Consider the following 17904-nt stretch of genomic DNA (forward strand, 5'->3'; position numbering starts at 1 on the left):
TAAGTTATAGTTGCCTGAGAATGCCTAGTGGTAAGCATCATTCCTCGTTTGGTTAATGTCAGATTATTTAATTTTCAGGTGCAAGAAATTGGAGATTGATTGCTCCTGCAAAAAATTTTCTAACCAACATGTTTTTTTCTAATAATGCTTTGCCCATATATCTATTACTTGTCTGTTTGTATAATCAGTTCATACTTCAATGTTTAGATTAACAATGCGTTTATTAAGCACTAAGATGCTATTTGGAAAACACAGGAGCACTATACTGGTGCCACACAGTCATGCTAAAGGCTGTTGAAGCTATCTGCCACTGTGCTGCACATCTGACTTATGACAGAGCCACACTAGCAAAATACTAGTGAGGTTCTGCAGCTGTGGCTTCTAAAGTTCCCCTGTAAGAGTTTGTGATACCACTCAATAATCATTGAAGCTACTTGCATAACACTGGCACAGTGAGCTGTCGCAGTTCGACCATACCTAAAAAGTTCAGAACAACACTATAAAAAGGCAGCTTTTGGGGTAGAAATTGAGTTTAACTTTAATGCTTAGATACTCATTCAGACTGAGAAATTCGGGGATACTTTGGCTTTACCCAAATGTGAAGAACCTTGTGTACACCAGCTGTTTCAGCGAATGCTGGTCAAAAATTCCTGAAAACAGTGTCATAAAGAAATTATCTCCTTTTCTTTTTCTTTAGAGGGGTGCAAAGCATCAATAACTGCAGTGGCCATCAGAAAATGTGCAATAATCAGTAATAAGCTCATTAACTACCTAGGATTTGCTAATTGACTTCACATTAGTACCTTAATGGAATACCCGTTATGAGATATTTCTCCCCCGAAATGTACAGCGAAATATATTGCTGTTCTACAAATTCATCTACTCAGGCGAAGCCATCCTCGTACATTTTAGGAAAATGAAGTAGACCGCCAATATATTTGATGCAAATTGTGACCGGATGTTTTAAAACCTTGATGAACCAAACTTAAGGTTCTATAATGGCCCTGAGAGGCACTAATGAAGAAAGGGATAAAATTATACCAGCCGTCTAACAAGCAAGTCCAACCTGCTGCGAATTTTGAGAATTCTCTCACCCGCTTGGGTGCCCAGTTCAATGCTGCACTCATTATTCCTGCCCAGCTCACAAGAGAGAGGTAGAAAAAAAGGGGGGAGGAGAAATAAATAATAAAAAAAGATTTTCGGGCACTTTTCACCTACATTGAACAATTTTCCGATGCTTGTAACCAGCAGCCTTGGCTCCAGCAGCAACAAAAGAGCATCAGTGCTTTGCGAGGACGGTGTCAAGCTGCTTCATCTGGGGAGATGCTGGTGCTGGAAGGCACAAAGATAACATGTGGGTGGACCAAAAGAAGCTGGCAGTTGCACGTGGTTTGTATAGCCGCGTTCACTGGCCCCATGAAAAAGATGCAGAAACGCCTGAGAAGTGAAACAGCATCTGCAAAAGAAAACGAATAGTTATGAGAGACAAAAAGGCATTGTTCCAACCTTCGGTGGGCAGCGCCGACCATTGTACAGAGGACAGGGATGACTTCCAAATCTTGGAAGACAGTGCAATGCAAGTGACTGGAAGAAAGACTGTATGGACTTCGCTGAATTGATAGCATCCGCGAGCATGGGATGTGGCTACCAACTTGGCTTGGCAAATGGGAGCTAATACAACCCAGGACATCTTGTTTTTGCACTGCAGAAGATGAGATCCCTTTGTTTCTTTTATATGTGAACTCGATTTCAGGAGCATGCCTCTCAAGGAAGGGCAATGTAGAGGAAATGATTGTTAAGTTCCTTGTGCCTTATTGTTTTTAAGGGGACATGCAGGTCAAAAATTAGGATATTTTTTCAGGTAATATTTTATGTTTTGATTGCAAAATTATGCATGATAGCTGTAGGGTCTTCATTTTTTTCGTTCATGCGCTCTACTGATGAGGCTCACTGATGAGGTTTTGCCCAGATGGTGAGCTTTACTGGCGTAACATGCGAGCACTAGCCCAAGCTGAGTCGGCACCAGCTCATTCTCTACTTTTCACCAGTGCTTGGGCGAAGGCTGTACTTCCTACATGCGAGATGCTGTCATGCAAAAACATGTTGTCTGCGTTCTGAATGGTCTGCATTCTGGCCAAATTCTGTGCAAATTAAACCTCAGATATAGTAATAAGCATATTTGGAAACTTTCAACTTTGTCTTTCTCATTTTAAAATCTTAATACTTGTGCCCGAGAATTTTTGTATTTGATGTGACTTAATCTTGGCCAAATTTTGCATGCTAATGCATAAGGATGCACAGCATGAAAGTATCGAGGCTTTCTTACAATTTACAGCAGGTCTGGTCATGTGCATCTTGGGAAACCAATAATCAGTTCTATATAAATTAGTAACCATAGTCGATAATAAAAATTTTATCTTTAAATAAAAAAGGCAACATGAAATAATTTTGAACTTCTTTTACAGTTATCTGTTTATAATGAGCAATAGAAGCTATTATCTCTCCAAAGCTTGGTCTAAAGGCCAAACCTTGCAAAAGAGACCCTACTCTTTGCACTTTCAAAGGGCACAGAAATATGACAAATTAATATATTAAAATCATATTCAAAAATAGAATAAACTACATTATTCATAAATTCTATCCAATACCACGGTGGCCACATTTCGATGGGGGCGGAATGCTAAAACACCAGTGTACTTAGATTTAGGTGCACATTAAATAACCCCAGGTGGCCCAAATTTCTGGAGCGCCCACTACGGCGTGCCTCATAACCGGAAAGTGATTTTGGCACATAAAACCCCATAACTTAAATTCCATCCTATAAGCTTTACTAAAGAAACAAGATCTCTGAGGCACATCACTCCTTAAGTGTGTCCATTTATAGTATTTCTACTTTGATAACATTAAGTACGTTTGTATAAAGTAATGTAAGGTAACCACCTCCTGTCTTCCATCATTTCTTACCCCAGCAGGGACCCAGATTATCAGTAAGATGTGTGGAGGGCACTAGGTTAGCTGTTGAAATTTGCAAGCTCACCTCATTTCCTGAAGAATGAACATGGCTTGAGAACTGCCATTATTAAATATTGTGATTGCAACATGTATGGTAAAGATATTCATTGGCGCTCAATTTTCTAATTCCAGGTAGTTGATGGGCTTATATATACTGGTTGTATAGCATAATTCCTGATGAATGCTAAGGAAATTGCTGCTTTAGAGTTTTATTTAGTCTTTATTATTCAAGGAAATTATTCAGTAATATTTGTATTGTTAAGAGCATGCCTTAAGATTATTTTTGTTTACTTACTTTAGTAATGGGCAGTGGGGCCACAATCGCTTCATCTACAGACAAGCAACTTCTGGTAGTATTATATTGCAATGTGGGAAAATAGCCAGGACATTTGAATTGTGCCTTATATATATATAATCCAAAAGAAAGTGCAATGAACCTAGCAATAGATATTCAGTAGAAGAATTGGCCCCATATGTACAATGATAGCTATTTTACTTGCATAGATATTGGCTTGCAGAGTCAACCAAAAATGGGGGAATTAGTATGCAGGGCCAAATTCCTGCATTGAGGAGGAGCTTCCCTGTCGCTCTTTTTCTGTGCTGAGCCTTGTCTGCCGCACTTGACTCTCCTCTCTTGTGCTGTGTGTTTTTATTTAAACATGTGCATGACCTCTGTTGAGTTTCACAGCATGTGCAGTGTACAAACAATGAGGTGGGCATGCCTTCCTTCTTGGTGCAGTCCCAAGCTTCTGTGGTACATGCACATCCTGACCTTAACAGGTTGGCAGTGCTTTGCTGCTCGGGTGTGCCTTCCGTTGTAGCAAAGAGTAGCTATAGTCCTATGCATATTAGGAGCTCCATAGAGAAATTACCTGAATGGTAAATTGACAACAGAGGACCACCTGCACATGTGCAAGCCTTTGGTGCCATAGTTTGCAGTTCCCTGGAGTAGAACACGAGGGCTAGCAGCATATCTTCACATTAATGTAATCAGGCAAGAGAAGGAATGCTTGTTTGAGTACTGAGCTCAAGTGAATCCTAAATTGGAACATAGAAGGTGTGAAGAAAAGGTGCTTTAATTGGAATGGCTAGTTGCATTGGCACCTGTTGCAGCATCCTCTTGCAGCATCTTGTCAAATGTCACACTGGTGGCTTTGAGTGTTTATTCAGGCAGTGCAGCATAAGGTATGTGAGCCATTTTTTAATTTTAGCTAGCATGCTAATTTTATCTTGCTTGATGTGCTAATCATTTGTGTAACAAGGAAGCATTTTTTTTTCCATTCTTGACCAGTGGGATTTGCCTGCCAACAATTGGGACACTTTCCTTATGGCACTATGCTCCTATAACTGCATTCTTAATTATTTTGGCACACTTTTGCATTTATTGTCTTGTAGATGCAAATTGTGTGTTTTAGGATCAGTGCAACTATGAGTTCCTGTTTTCTCCATGTTTGGTGCACAATATCAATGTGATGGCCTTCATTCCTTGCTTTATGTGTCACCTGCTTTCGGTGGTAACAGAAGGTGCCACTGGCAATGAAACGTATTGTATGTAATAAACCCCCACTCTTGACTTCACTGGCAAACTTCAGCTGGACCATACATGCTTCTGCTTCAACAAGTGGCATGACATGCATATTAAAGGGCCGCTCACCAGGTTTGGCCAGTTTGAGCTGACATGCGTGGTACATACCATGCACGCTAACGATTGTTTCTGCTAAGTATTACATCGCTATGTGCTGTAAAAAGACCTGAAATTTCAAACCGAACACCATTTTCCCTTCTCTTTGCCGGCGCCGCACTCCAAGCCGGAGGGATGATGTATACGTGCTAGTGCACCTACATAAATGTGTCTTCGCTATGATGTCACTCTTAGTGACTTGTGACTTCGAGAATTATTCAAGGCAACATCTCTTATTTGTGCAATATGTTGCATCGATAGGCAAATTAAGGTGTAGAGAAGTAATGACACACAAACTAAAAATGTCTTTGTGTATTTGGTTTACTTTGCACCACAGCAAGAGAGATGCACTTCAGTTTTGTCTGTTTGTTCCCACGTCGTGCAGTTGTGTACACTGACAACGAAACTATGCCATTTTCTACCATGTTCCAGCACACGATCATACTCTGTGATCCGCTTGTGTCTGCCTGAGTGTTCGTGTAGCACTGACTTGCACCACTAGTCAGGTGTTCTCGTGCACAGCGCGCACAATCATGCTCCGCAAGAAACAAGACAAACACAACAGCTCGCACGCGACACCATCAACGGAAGTGCACCGTGCAGCAGAAAGGCAAGGGAAAAAGAATGAAGGCGGGAGCCATGAATTATGCGCCACGCGATCCTCAAAATCCAGTATGGGAGAAAGCAGGGAAAGAATTTCACTTGTGGAGGCTAACGGGGCAACTGGAGAGAGTGTCTCTCTTGTCAGTGGAGCACCTCTTGGAATCATGAATTCATGGCACTGAAATATTTATCTCGGCTATTAATGAACCAGTTTGAAAAATCCTTGTGACTGAGCGCTCCTTAGAGGGCACATAACTTTCAGATTATAACGAAACTTTTCTATTGGGCCTGGTGAGGGGCCCTTCAAACGCAGTTTTTGGTGCACATTTTTTTTTTCTTGTGGACTTTGATATGTATCAGTTACCATAGCAACAACCGTATTGGTGAAAATGTTCCAAGTGAGCTCGACTGCATGTTTACTTCATATCCACTTGACCACTTCAAGATTGCAGAAACATACGGAAATCAACTGTTACCGTTGGGAAGCTGATGAAGGCAGCAGTCCAAATGACATTAAATAATATATAGCCACTTGGAAAGGTTTGCGACACAGCTCAAACACAAAGGGAACAGGACAAGCACTGGACTTGGAACTGAAGCACTTTTTTACACACAACAGCATGTAGTACGTCATGATCTATTTTAATGGAAACATGTTTTTAAATTTTTCTGTGGCAAATATGGAAGCTGTGCCACTTCAGCTAAATTGTTGAACATTACTGGTATAATGAACTAGCTTAAATATGGCTAATTAATAAAAAGTGAAATATGGGCGAGTTGGTATGGAAGCATGGCTAAATTCAGAGCGCGAACTACTGGGACGGAAGCTAAGGCACAAGAAGAGAGAGGACACAGTGCTACTTGTGACTGAGAGTTCATTTGAAAGGTTAGAGACTTTATAAACCCGACATGTCCCAACTCATGAAATGTCATCAAACATCGTAAAACGAGCAGGTAAGAAAAAAAATGAATATTAATCGATGTTAGTCTCCAACCTTCCGAATAAACTTTCAGTTGCAAGTAGCGCCTTGTCCTGTCTTTTCTTGTGCCTTAGCTTGTGTCTCAGTAGTATGCGGTCTGAATTTAACTGTTGCTAATTAATTGTAAACAATCTAATTGCACCCCAAATATGACTAATTAATTCTCATTAACTAATTTACAGCTTTTAAATTATCAACTTAGCACATGTTTTGATTGTGGCATGAGGTCGGGCAGTACATAATCATGCATATTTAACATAAATCCTGAGATCAGCACCTATTTGGAGATATTGATCCTCGAAATGTGCTGTGAAACATGTTCTCATAATTGATAATGTATGGTGTTTCATGGCACAAAGGCCAAGTATGGCCAAGGAGTGCCAGAGAGAAAGAGAGAGAGAGCATTTATTTGGACCATCGAGGTCGTTGCTCTTGAGGTCGAGTGGGTGGTGTCCTCTTTCCTGGACTCGACAAGGAGTGCCAGCTTCTTTTACTTCATTCATTCATTTTTGGTGTCAAAAACTCATCCATTTCATTATCAAAGCATTGTAGGATCCTAAAACCATTATGGCTAGTGTCAGGGCCATGAAAAAAACAACTGGTTTTTACTACCAGCAATAAAAGCCAACCGTAATGAAATTTCGCTTTTGCTAAATAGGTTGTAGATGAGTAGTCTATACTACTAAAACAATCTTGGCAAAGCTACAGGGCTGGTAATAGTATAATTTTATTATTAGCAGCCTTTGAACAGCACCTAAGCGGACACCGTGGTCACTTGGTGGTTAGTGGATATGAAGCAAGTGTCAGCATGTTGTCTCTGGGGATGCCCAATGTGCCGCGAGTAGCTGCAAGTGCCACATAATCTCTGAGGTCATGCCGAGGAGTCTCACATTCTTGGTAATGCATCATTTCCACCGAGTGGTAATGGCGGCATTATTTTTGGTTTTGGTACCAAAACGATTTATTTTTGTGAGCTTTTCCCAACACATCCACTCGTATTTCAAACATACGATTGTCATGGATGCTGCTCCATATTTACACTATTTGAAGCTAGGCTTCTTATGTGACGCAAAATTTTGTTGCACGTGATCTTTAAACAGATGTAGTGCATACGATTTTGTTAGTGATGCAAAATAACAATGCGACATAAAGTTGAAGCAGAGAAATAACATAACATTATCTGCAATATCACTGCTTCATAGTTTTAGTAGTGATAAAATATTTGGTGTGGTTTTAGTGCACTTGGAATAGGATTCCAGATTAGTGCTTCTAAATTCAATTTAACATATTAAGGTAACTATAGCTGCAAAGAGGCAGGCTAAACTGGCTTCCTGCTGCAGCTTTCATGTTCTGCATAAGTTAGATGAGTATGCTCAATAGAATACTGTCAAACCTTGTTTTAATGAAACGGTATTATAACAAAATAATAGACATAACAAACTTAATGAGATTTCCCTTGAGATCCCCATAGGGATTCATATTGCTGTACATGTAGTAATGGGATATAAAAAACAACAATTCTGGCTCCTCCTTCAACTTTGTTATAATGAGGTTTTACTGTACAATCAAATGATCTTGTACTTCTGTATTAGTGTTTACTAACAATTGAAATAAAAATTTGCTGCAGCATGTTGTCCTTGAAAATGTTCAAGCTCTTGTTGCATATTTTTGTAACTGACCACGCAGTTCTAAATATGTTCCAAAGTGCTACCACAATGTTCAATGCAGTATGCTAAATATGTATGAACAAATATGAATTGGAGCATTTTCAGACTGTGTAGAAAAGAGTTTGTGAGCTTTTAACTAGAGATGACACTGATATGCCACTTTACATATATTGTTGTCAGTATATGAATGAGACATATTGATTAAAAAAATGGAAGTCTAACTGTTTGTCAAGCTTCACATACTGCGGGACGATCCAAGTGGAATGGAATGCACGTCGTGGCAGATTTAGGGAAAGCGATCTCAAAACTAGTGCCAATTGCAGGACTCCCCTCCCTTTGATTGGACTTGCCTTAAGAGCTGGGAGTCTTTGATTCCGCAATTGCAGCAGTGCCCTTTTTACCGATAAAACTTCTTGGTACGTTCGGTAACATAATTTGTAAAAAGTTTACTTTAACTATGAAGGTTTTGTTTGGTGTTTGCATGATGTCAGTTAATTACCCCATCAGACTAATCTCTTTGAAATGTTTAGGTTTAAAGAATTCACACATACAAGGTGTTACAGAAACAAGAGCACATTAACTGAGAAATCTATGAAAGGTCACATTTATTTAGCATGATCAACTGTAAGAATGCCAGAAAATTTGCACCCATGTGATTATTGTGCTGTTGACTATTAAACAGATGCTGAAAGACGTCCACTTATAGTTATCCAAAGCAGACGCCACAAGATGCTATATAGGCAAAGGCTCCATGAAAATGCATCGATGGGGTCTATTGTGCTGCACAGCACATCGAGGGTGAAGAATCTCTCTCTGCACATGGTGGTGCTAAAATATTCAAGTGGAATAATAAAACAACATTATTCATATTATCATAATAACCATTGTCATCGTAGAGTTAATGGAAATGTGATTTTTATATCACAGTTACTGGGTGCTTGAGAAGAATGCAGCCAGATCTAAGTGATCCAGCGCCAATGCAGCTACCGTTTACTACAGTGAAGCTACACTAGTTTCTTTCATTTACGAATCTCGTCAATCTAAAATTCTGGGGCTGACATACTAACTAATGACTAAAGGTCATTAGTTCATACAGCTATGTTTCTGCAGGACTGTGAAGAGAGTAATGGCTGTAATGAAACCAAAATTAATTTGACATGTAGTGTAGAACTAATACCGTTGACATGTTTTGTTTTAGGGAACCAAGGAAAACTAACACATGGTCGAGGAAAACTGAACATCCGATATATATATGCAACTGGCTGTGCTACTGATGAGACAAAAAGCTACTCTCACACGAAACCTTACTTGAGGTTGAATAGGAAGCCAACAAATTATTGTAAACCTGCTCGATATAGCTTGTTATTGCTACCTGGCAATTAGATAGAATGTTTTTAAAGTGATTCATCAATTAGTTGGAGCAGTCTTAACCATAGATCCTACGAAATGAAGCTTGTATGTGTCATTTGGTGCTTGTGTCAAACCTTTGATAATAACAGCCTCTTTTCAAGCACTCACAGCCCCTTTTCAATTTCTGCATAACTTTGTATATCAAAGTGAAACCACACAAGGTTCATAAACGTGCATGCCGGGCAACCCCTCGTGCCTCCATCAACTTCTTCTTAGCTTTCAATTTCATGAGCAGTGATGATATCGGCGACCATCGATGACCTGAACTTGGTGATGGCAATTCTTCGGCACCGCATAACAAGTTTTGCATGCTGATTATTTTCAGCAATGACATGGGGCAGTTAGCATTGTCACTGCCGAGGGACAGTGATACATCAATGGTGCACCATTGTACTTTTGGGATGCAACTACCAGCAAGGGAAACGTAACAAACGGGAAGCTAACAGACATGACCCTATGGAAGCTAAACAGGAGTGGTGCTTCAAATTGTAGGAGCCTAGAAAACGTAACAAAGGGAACATATCAACAAGGTTCTACTGTATATTTTGTATGACTGTTGAAGCAGTGAGTTTCAATGGTATTTACATAAGGATACTAATGTACTAATACCTGTACAGTATGTTGGGTAACAGCCAAAGAAACAACATGGCCTTTTTGCCTGTGGCATAAAAAAAACTTAAGTTAGTAAGCAGGCAGTCAAAGCTAACTTATGGTACCTTTTTGCATCATCATTTCCAAGACTTGCTGAAATGTATTTTTTGCACATCTGTCACGTAATAATATGGCTTGAAGTTAGGTTCTTTGTATGAGCATTTAAGCAGTTTGTTGTTGCCCTCTGTCATGAAAGAACAAAGCTGCGCCTGGTAAAAACTGATTTCATGCGTAAGCTGTATGTCAGGTTTTTATCATGGCAGCTTTTATTATGACTCTGTGCACATTTGCTCTTCATCTAGGGTTTGGACAGTGCCATAGCAAGAGAGTACTCAAAGGAGGCAGCTATTAAGAAAACCATAAGAGGGACCCATTTTTTTCTTCCCCTCCTGTTGCCTGTCCTGCAACTTGTTTTCTTTGGTAATGTTTGATTTCTTTGAAAAGCATGTTTTTTGCTTGGTCAGCATACAGTGCTTGTGGTTTCCACTAATGTTCTGTGTAACATCTGCTTGCATGGTCAGAGTAAAATGTGTGTCTTCACAATGCTCGAGCCATGCTTGCTTGTCAAATCTGTGCTGGCCTTCAGCAGTCTTGCTCGTTTGGGATCTGCACTGCACCCGTTTGGTTACCGGCAAGGACAAAGGTAGGGACATTTTTCATGGACCATATGCTAGTGTGCTTACACAAGATGCCTTATCCAAGAGGCATTGAAACACAGCTGCTCTCTGGTGTTGCAGGTGTGGGTTTTGATATTTTAGGCTGCAATATGTTTTCCTTCCAGGGTTGCAAAATAATCGTTTTTGTTTCATTGTGAAAGAGGCCAGTACCTTCTATAGCCAATTATGACTGATGGACAACTTATCACATTAGGACATTTAACTCTCTACCAGCAGCTGTCAAGTGTAGCTGCACCAGAATAATGACGCTGTAGCTGATTGCTGGCTCTTTTGTCAGTCGTTGTTGTGAGTCTGCTGCAACTGCCTGCACGAGTCTCATTGTTTCATTCTTGCATGTTATCTTTTACTATTTAATGCTTCAGATCTAGTTCTTTATGTGCTTAATCGTGCAGTACCCTCTGGTTGAAGTTTCTTATTTTAATAATGCAGTTTGAAGGCAGTGCACTTTGCAAATAGGGCTCCGTGCAGAACCGATTTAGATAGCAAAAAAGGAAAAAAAAAATCACCACTAGCACTAAAAATATCTGATCGTTTGTACTGCTATGTTATTTCTTTTGTCAAATTCTATGGCTATGTATGACTATCTATGATTCCTATCTATTATTCTATCTATCATATTATACTATTGTATGAATAACTACCTGCATCTATGACCAGTATACTGCAGGTCTTTTTTATCCTAATGTTTTCCGTACATGAAGGGCGGGGGGGAGTATATGCTGCAGGTCTGCCAGAAGAAAGAAAATAACACTATAAAACTGATAAAGGATGCCTCGTACTCTAGAGAGGCAAAAAGGCAGTCTTACATGTCAACGGCACTTTTTTCTTTGGTTGAGGCACGTAAGTGGACTAGTGCTTTCCTGCATGGCAGTGTTCATGCTACTTTCTTAGATTGTAAATGAGGTTGGTACAAAGTTCAGTAATGATTAATGTAGCAGAGCATGTGCCATTGATATTAGTTGAAATTTTTTACGCGACAGCACGTGAAAGTGATGGCTATAAGCTGTCTACAGCTTAAACCTAGTGAGGCAGTGCGCATAACTGTTAACATATGTAAGCTTTCTCAATGACACTTGCCTGATGAAGCTAGGTCATCATTCTGTCTTTCTGACTGCTTACCACTGTTATTTGACTATAACACATTTGCTAATTTGCTGATACATGTATTGCTCAAATACTGAATGAATTTGCGTATAGGGTCCTCATGGAAAAGAAATGATGACCAGAATCTGTGTATTAGTTTCACTGTAAGCATAAGGAGGTTGCATTTTTTTGTCACATGTGTTGCAAATATGAGCAGTATGTACGAAGGGCTTACGCTGGTGGCATTTTGAAATTTTAGTTTGAATAAGCTATGAGAGGCCTAGCTTCCTTTACTTGTTAGGCTATATATTTGTGTTGTTCGATGCATATGTTGTAACTGAAAGATCGTATTTGTTATCTAGAGATGTGTGAGGGAAGCAGTATTGTCCTTGTTAGTGTGGAATCAATTGCCATCCTGCTGCTCTGCTGCTAGGAACTGCTTTTTGACTGAGTGTTCCATGTGAGGTGCACAATGTCTACAGATAGGACAAAGGGATTCATAAGTCAACATTACAATGGGGCTTTTGGGTTTCTTTCTTCTGAATATAATTAATATTGAATGGATCTGCATATTTTTGATGGTCCAGCAAACTATGACACCGTCTTGTTTGACACTGCACATAGCTGCTGCTTCATGTTGTGGTGAGCTATTTTAAGATGTCCCTAGAGGTTTTCTTCTTCTTCTTCTTCTTCTTCTTCTTCTTCTTCTTCTTCTTCTCCTCCTTCTTCTTCTTCTTTCTTTTTTGATGAGGTTCTAGACCATTTGCATTGAAGGATGGGCTGACATTTTTGCTTTGCTTCATTGCTTATTGCAGCAGCTTTAGCCAACAGGATAATTGTGAAATGAAGGGCTGAATTGCAATGTTTTGCCCATGTAATTTTAGGGCTCAGACATGACAAATTCTTTAAGCATGACTGGTTGATGTACGTGTAACTGACAGCACAACCTTTGCTTTGTTTTTTCTTCATTATAGGCTACCAGCCCATATATGCCTGCACTGACAACGATGGCAACAGCATCTTCATTTGGACATTACTTGACGCCTAGTCCTGTTTTGCCTGGCATGATGACTGCGGACGCTGTGACGGCCCCACTAAGCGTTGTGCCAGCTTCACTAGTGTCCCCACAAAAAGTGGCGCGCACTGATAGACTTGAGGTGAGACGTGATGGGTGACCTGTCCAATTCTCAGCTGTGGCTCTACTTCATTCCACACTGCGTGATCATCGTGGGTGTCCTCTGCAGCCATGAGATGAATTGTTTGCAATATACAGCAATTGCTAACATTTGGTGTAACCTTAAAAGAAAGAGCTGTTGTCCTGAAATGTAGCGACCCGTGAGGAAATAAAAGTAACTTGCACAGTTGTGAAATTAACAAAGGTATGCAAGCTAAGCATAATACAATTCAAGTTACACTAGCTTTTCACACTTTGGCAAGCAGTTCATCTGTCAGTTATGGTAAATGTGATGGATGGATGAAAAACTTAGTGGCTTTGCACACATGCAGTGGGATAATTACAAACAACACCACATGATATCGAAAATATTCTGTACAAATTTCTGTACGGAAACAAATTGTGGTCCCAATACAATAAATGAGAGACGTCATATTCTGCATACGAGCATGCAAAGTCTGCCAATGTGATGGCTCAAGTGTGTTCATACTTGCAATGTGGTTAGTGCATTTATTGTGCCATGGTTATTGGAGCCCTTACCAAAATCTTCAAGGACAACTCGTTGCTTCCAGACGCTATGCTCTACCACCGCAGAAAACTGATAAAGCTTGCCTACTTCTTTGTTTTTCTGCAGCAGTGCCTTTACCTTACAGCACACACTTTGACATTAGCAAAATGCAGTGAAAATCAGAGCAAACATCAGTCATTGTTGCAACTACCAAGAATATTTAGGGACGTATAGCTTTCATACACTTTGGCTTTCACAGCGTTCTTGGCTGCTGACAAAATAGAGTTGTGGAGTGCCATGTGCACACAGATGTAAGTGTCCGTTTGTGCTCTAGTGGTAGATGTGGCATTGGCACTTTCAAATGATGCTGGTAGAGAAGGCTCTGTCAGCTACTGTGCACTTGCTGGTATTCACTGTGCTTGTCTCAGTTAGAAAGGTTGTGCATGGCTTTTTTGCACGCTGCTGCTGCCGCTGCTTTTGCTTCTGTGGAGTGGAGACGTAGCCAGCTCTTATGCCAAGTGCTCCTGTGTGTGCTTCAGCACTGTCCCCGGGGAAAAACATGCCTGAGGAATAGGGCTGTCGCTTTTAGCTCACTACTCAAGCGTCACATCCTGTTGCTTTTACAAGTCTTTAGCTCTGATGAGGTGCTAGTGCAGAAGCAACGGCAGGTGGGGAAATGAACAAGTTATCTGCAAGTCTGGAGCCAGTTCGTTCCAGTGATCCAACTTGCCAATTCAGAATAACTTCTGTGTTAAAATTCATACTTATTACATAAGGACTATTAAAGGGTGAGCCAAACCAACAAGATGACATGATCATTATTCCTGTTGCGTGTATGCAGCTCATGAAGGTGTAGATTAAACCTTGTGGTTCACAAGTTGCAGCTCTCTGGCTTAGGTATTCAGCCCCAACTTGGGCAGTAATCTTTTTTTCTTTTTCCTATGGGCTAGATTGGAAGGCCAGGCAAGCCGTTTTGTAAAGCCCAGCATACCCACAGTTAAAGGCCCCACAGAAGTCCCATTTTGTTTATTGGCCCCTATTTTAGCATACCTCAGGTTGAAGAAAGTGCACCCTGAAGAGATCTGCGCCTTGCAGCAGCAGCAGCAGCAACACGTCATGTCCTCTTGCATTGGTGGCCCCCAATGAGCTTTCTCCTCCTCCTCTCGCGGCAACCATGGGGCAGGTGTGCCGGGAGTTCCAGCGTGGCACGTGCAAGCGGCCCGAGACGGAGTGCCGCTTTGGGCACCCGCCCGAACACGTGGCGGTGGACAGCGGGGACGGGGCAGTCACCGTGTGCATGGACTTCGTCAAGGGCCGCTGCTCTCGGGACCAGTGCCGCTACTTCCACCCTCCCCCGCACCTGCAGGCGCAGCTCAAGGCCACGCAGAGCCGGGCTGGCGCTGCCGCCGCTGCTGCTGCCGCTGCTATGGTAGGCACTGCAGGCTGTCTCTGTCTCTGGCACCATACCCTTCCTCCCAGCTTCCAAGGGGTCGCAGGAATGACATCGTCGGGGTGCCCTTGCTTGGCAGCTTTAAGAAACCAGTAAAGATAGCATTTGCTGTGGAAATGCAAGGTCTGCCTCAGTAACATGTGGTAAAATATTTAAAGGCAGCACCTTCTTTCTTAAAGGACAAGGGATATCTATAAAATGAGAAAATTTTTATGCTCAAGCATTCATGTTGTAATGCAGAAGCCACGTTCACATCACTTTTATCCTTTCTCTGCTTAAGAAGTGTGTCCTTGCTTACCACTGGTCAATATGAGTAAGCAAAAAAAGGCGCAGTTTAAGTTGCAAAACAGTGAGTTGTTTGTGGAAAAGAGAATATAATTGTCATTCCTGTGTGGAGGCCCGTTTGCAGCAACTGCATTGACATTTTCCTGTCTCTCTGTTGGGCAAGGGATGGGGCAGCACCTTGCTTTGTTTGGCCTGCTGGCCAGCTTGCTGTCAAGGCCATTGCGCCAGGACGCTTACGGTCTTTGCACATTGCACGGCAAACGCTGCCTTTGCATTGGCCCTTAGGCAGAGGAGCTTGCTTGCGTGGCTTATTGGCGAGCCTCCTTGCGCACTCTATGCATCATCGCACAGGACTATAGCAGACCCAAGATATGGTGTGACCTGGTGACACTGACTGAGAAGTCAAACAACAGCTGTCATTGGAGCATTAAAAAAAAAAAAAACAGATAGGCTACTTCAGTGTTTCAGACTGTAGCGCTATTACATACTTCTGTCAGGCTTTGCAACAAGGCAACTGAATGAGAATCAGTTACCATTACAATGGACTTGGAACCACACGAAAACATTTCTTTACCAATTATATTACTACGCTGAAATGGTTTTGGTAACTCTCCACAAATCGGAACTATTAAAAGTATGCATTTGCAGTATGGAGATGCATTCAAATTGCCAATTTTACTCTCTGCTGCCAGTTTCAATTAAAATATTGTTCAGCTGTAGGAACTTGTACCAGGAAATAAAAGTGCCAACCCTCGAAATTTCTCTGAAATCTATCATTGGTATCACTGCAAGCGGAATTTCAGGTCCCTCCTGCAAGATGCAGGTCCCTCCAGCTGTTTTCATTGAAATTTCTTTCTGGAATTTTGTATCCAAAGAATGACAGACAGGAGGGCCCTCTTGTCACCTGCACCGAACTGCTTCCATGAGTTGCCTTGGTGGATATGAATTTTGCCTCTTTAAGGATGTGTCACACTTTTGGTAAATATCTTGTAATGCTTAAATTTTAATTTTGTGACCTGGTTTGGGCGCTCACCTTGAAGTGCCAGACCTCTTGTGCGTCTTAGTATGTCATAAAAATAAATTATTGGGGACAGCCTTGAGTTCCTTGAAAGGAGGTATAATTGTGAGGGAGTTGTAGGGCTTGGGTCTTTAGTGCTATGCTCTGTGACAGGCTACCTTTGGTTTCATCCTTGTTCTGTTGGAAGATTACTCAGCAGCTAACAAGAAATTGTCACTCTTTGGTACCATCGAGAGAAAACACGCGGAAGGTGGGAGATGGAAATTCAAGACGATGAGCAAAACGAGCTAGGCTCCTGCTTTCACCTTGTTGTCGTTTTGCTCATCTTTGGTACCATTTCACTCTTTGGTCACATTTGGTAGTTTTGTTTTAAGCGGTTTCAGGAGCTTGTCAGGACAATGTAGCAGGCAAGAAAGTGTCAGGCCCGTGTGAAATGCTTGTGATGTTTCTTTGTGCTGGATGGGCTGGGAATGTCCACCAGAAGCTGTGATTTGTGTTTGGCTGCTTTGTTGTGGTGGTGACCATGCGTGCATGCGTACTGTTAGAAAGTGTGCACGTGCCGCAGAGTTGGGCACAGCGGTACGGGGCTGCCTTGGGGCCTTGCCCTCCTGGCAGTGCTGTGCCTTGTGCTTGGCGGGCCCAGTGGCACTAAGCAAACCAACCCTGTTTGTCACACCAGGCGACAGAGGGAGGAAGCACCGATGTCGGATTACAAATGTACACTCAGGTATTTGAGCCCTCCTTTTTTTCCCCCCTGTCTGATGATGGCATGCCAATTGTGTGGTGGCCTACTGCTGCCTTTCTCTCTCTGTTCACTTTGGCAAAACACACATGACCACTTGAGGTTGGGTCACAGCATGAGAAACATGCAGCGCATTTTGACAGCATAAGCAGAGGGGTGATGGAAGCTTTTCACATCCTGCGTCATGACATGTTTTTATTAGACCTTTTATGAGAAATGGCAGAAACGCAACTGTACTCTTAGGGTAATATGAAAACCTGGGAAACCAGCTCATGAAACTAAGTATACAGAAGTGTGTGCATGCATGTGTGTGTGTACGTGTTGTATGTTTGCGCGTAGCATTTATGACAAGAGTAACGGCAAGCACCTCATAGCTGGGTTTTGCACAGAAATTGAGGCTTGAAGATAAATGTTAGTCATCCGAGGGGTGGTTGGGCACAAGGCCCGTTTTGTTTCCTTATTTTAAGAGGGTATGTATTAGTACTACATTTTTGTGTTTGATGTTTCCTTTAATTTTAAGGTAACTAACAACACAAGCACATTAGCACATTCTGTGCCATTAACATTTCATCTAGTTGTAACAGTAGTGTCACTGCATGCACAGAATCTCCCGCGCTTTTACTTGTGCTTGTGCTCGACAACTTGCTGCTTTACTTTTTTTTAGCTGATGGTGCATGTAAGAACCAGTGAGATGTTGCAATGCTTGCTGGAGGCACAAGGCTGACGCAGCACCTGACAGCGCAGACTACCTAAAGTGTTACAGATAAATAAATGGTGCAGTTCTGTTTTGCACTGGATTTGATCTGCGGGTCATTTGAGGTGTCGCATTAGTAGCTGTCACATTTGTTACATGCCAAACAGATATTTGTGATTGGTAGTCCTGCAGTCATAAGTGTGCACCTGGTTCCACGAGTTTGTATGTGGTTATTTTTGGAAGGCCGTACATTTTCTGCCACAGCAAGA

At 41.6% G+C, this 17904-nt stretch overlaps 1 protein-coding gene across 22 annotated transcripts in view; it reads left to right on the forward strand.

Moving 5' to 3' along the window:
• Window positions 1-17904, forward strand: part of mbl (muscleblind) — an 86483-nt gene that overhangs the window by 39541 nt on the left and 29038 nt on the right. For 12 of the 22 annotated variants that reach the window (XR_010565200.2, XR_010565185.2, XR_010565192.2 and 9 more), the window contains 3 exons: window positions 12739-12921; window positions 14630-14875; window positions 16879-16926. Coding sequence is in view for 19 of the 22 variants with exons in the window: in XM_065435584.2 (XP_065291656.2) it covers window positions 12739-12921; window positions 14630-14875; window positions 16879-16926 (477 nt within the window). In the remaining 3 variants the exon portion in view is untranslated. The remainder of the gene's footprint in view (window positions 1-12738; window positions 12922-14629; window positions 14876-16878; window positions 16927-17904) is intronic. The other 10 variants (XM_065435630.2, XM_065435644.2, XM_065435689.2 and 7 more) reach the window with 3 other exon arrangements.

This window comes from Dermacentor albipictus, chromosome 1 (genome assembly GCF_038994185.2).
Source record: "Dermacentor albipictus isolate Rhodes 1998 colony chromosome 1, USDA_Dalb.pri_finalv2, whole genome shotgun sequence".
Lineage (NCBI taxonomy): Eukaryota > Metazoa > Arthropoda > Arachnida > Ixodida > Ixodidae > Dermacentor > Dermacentor albipictus.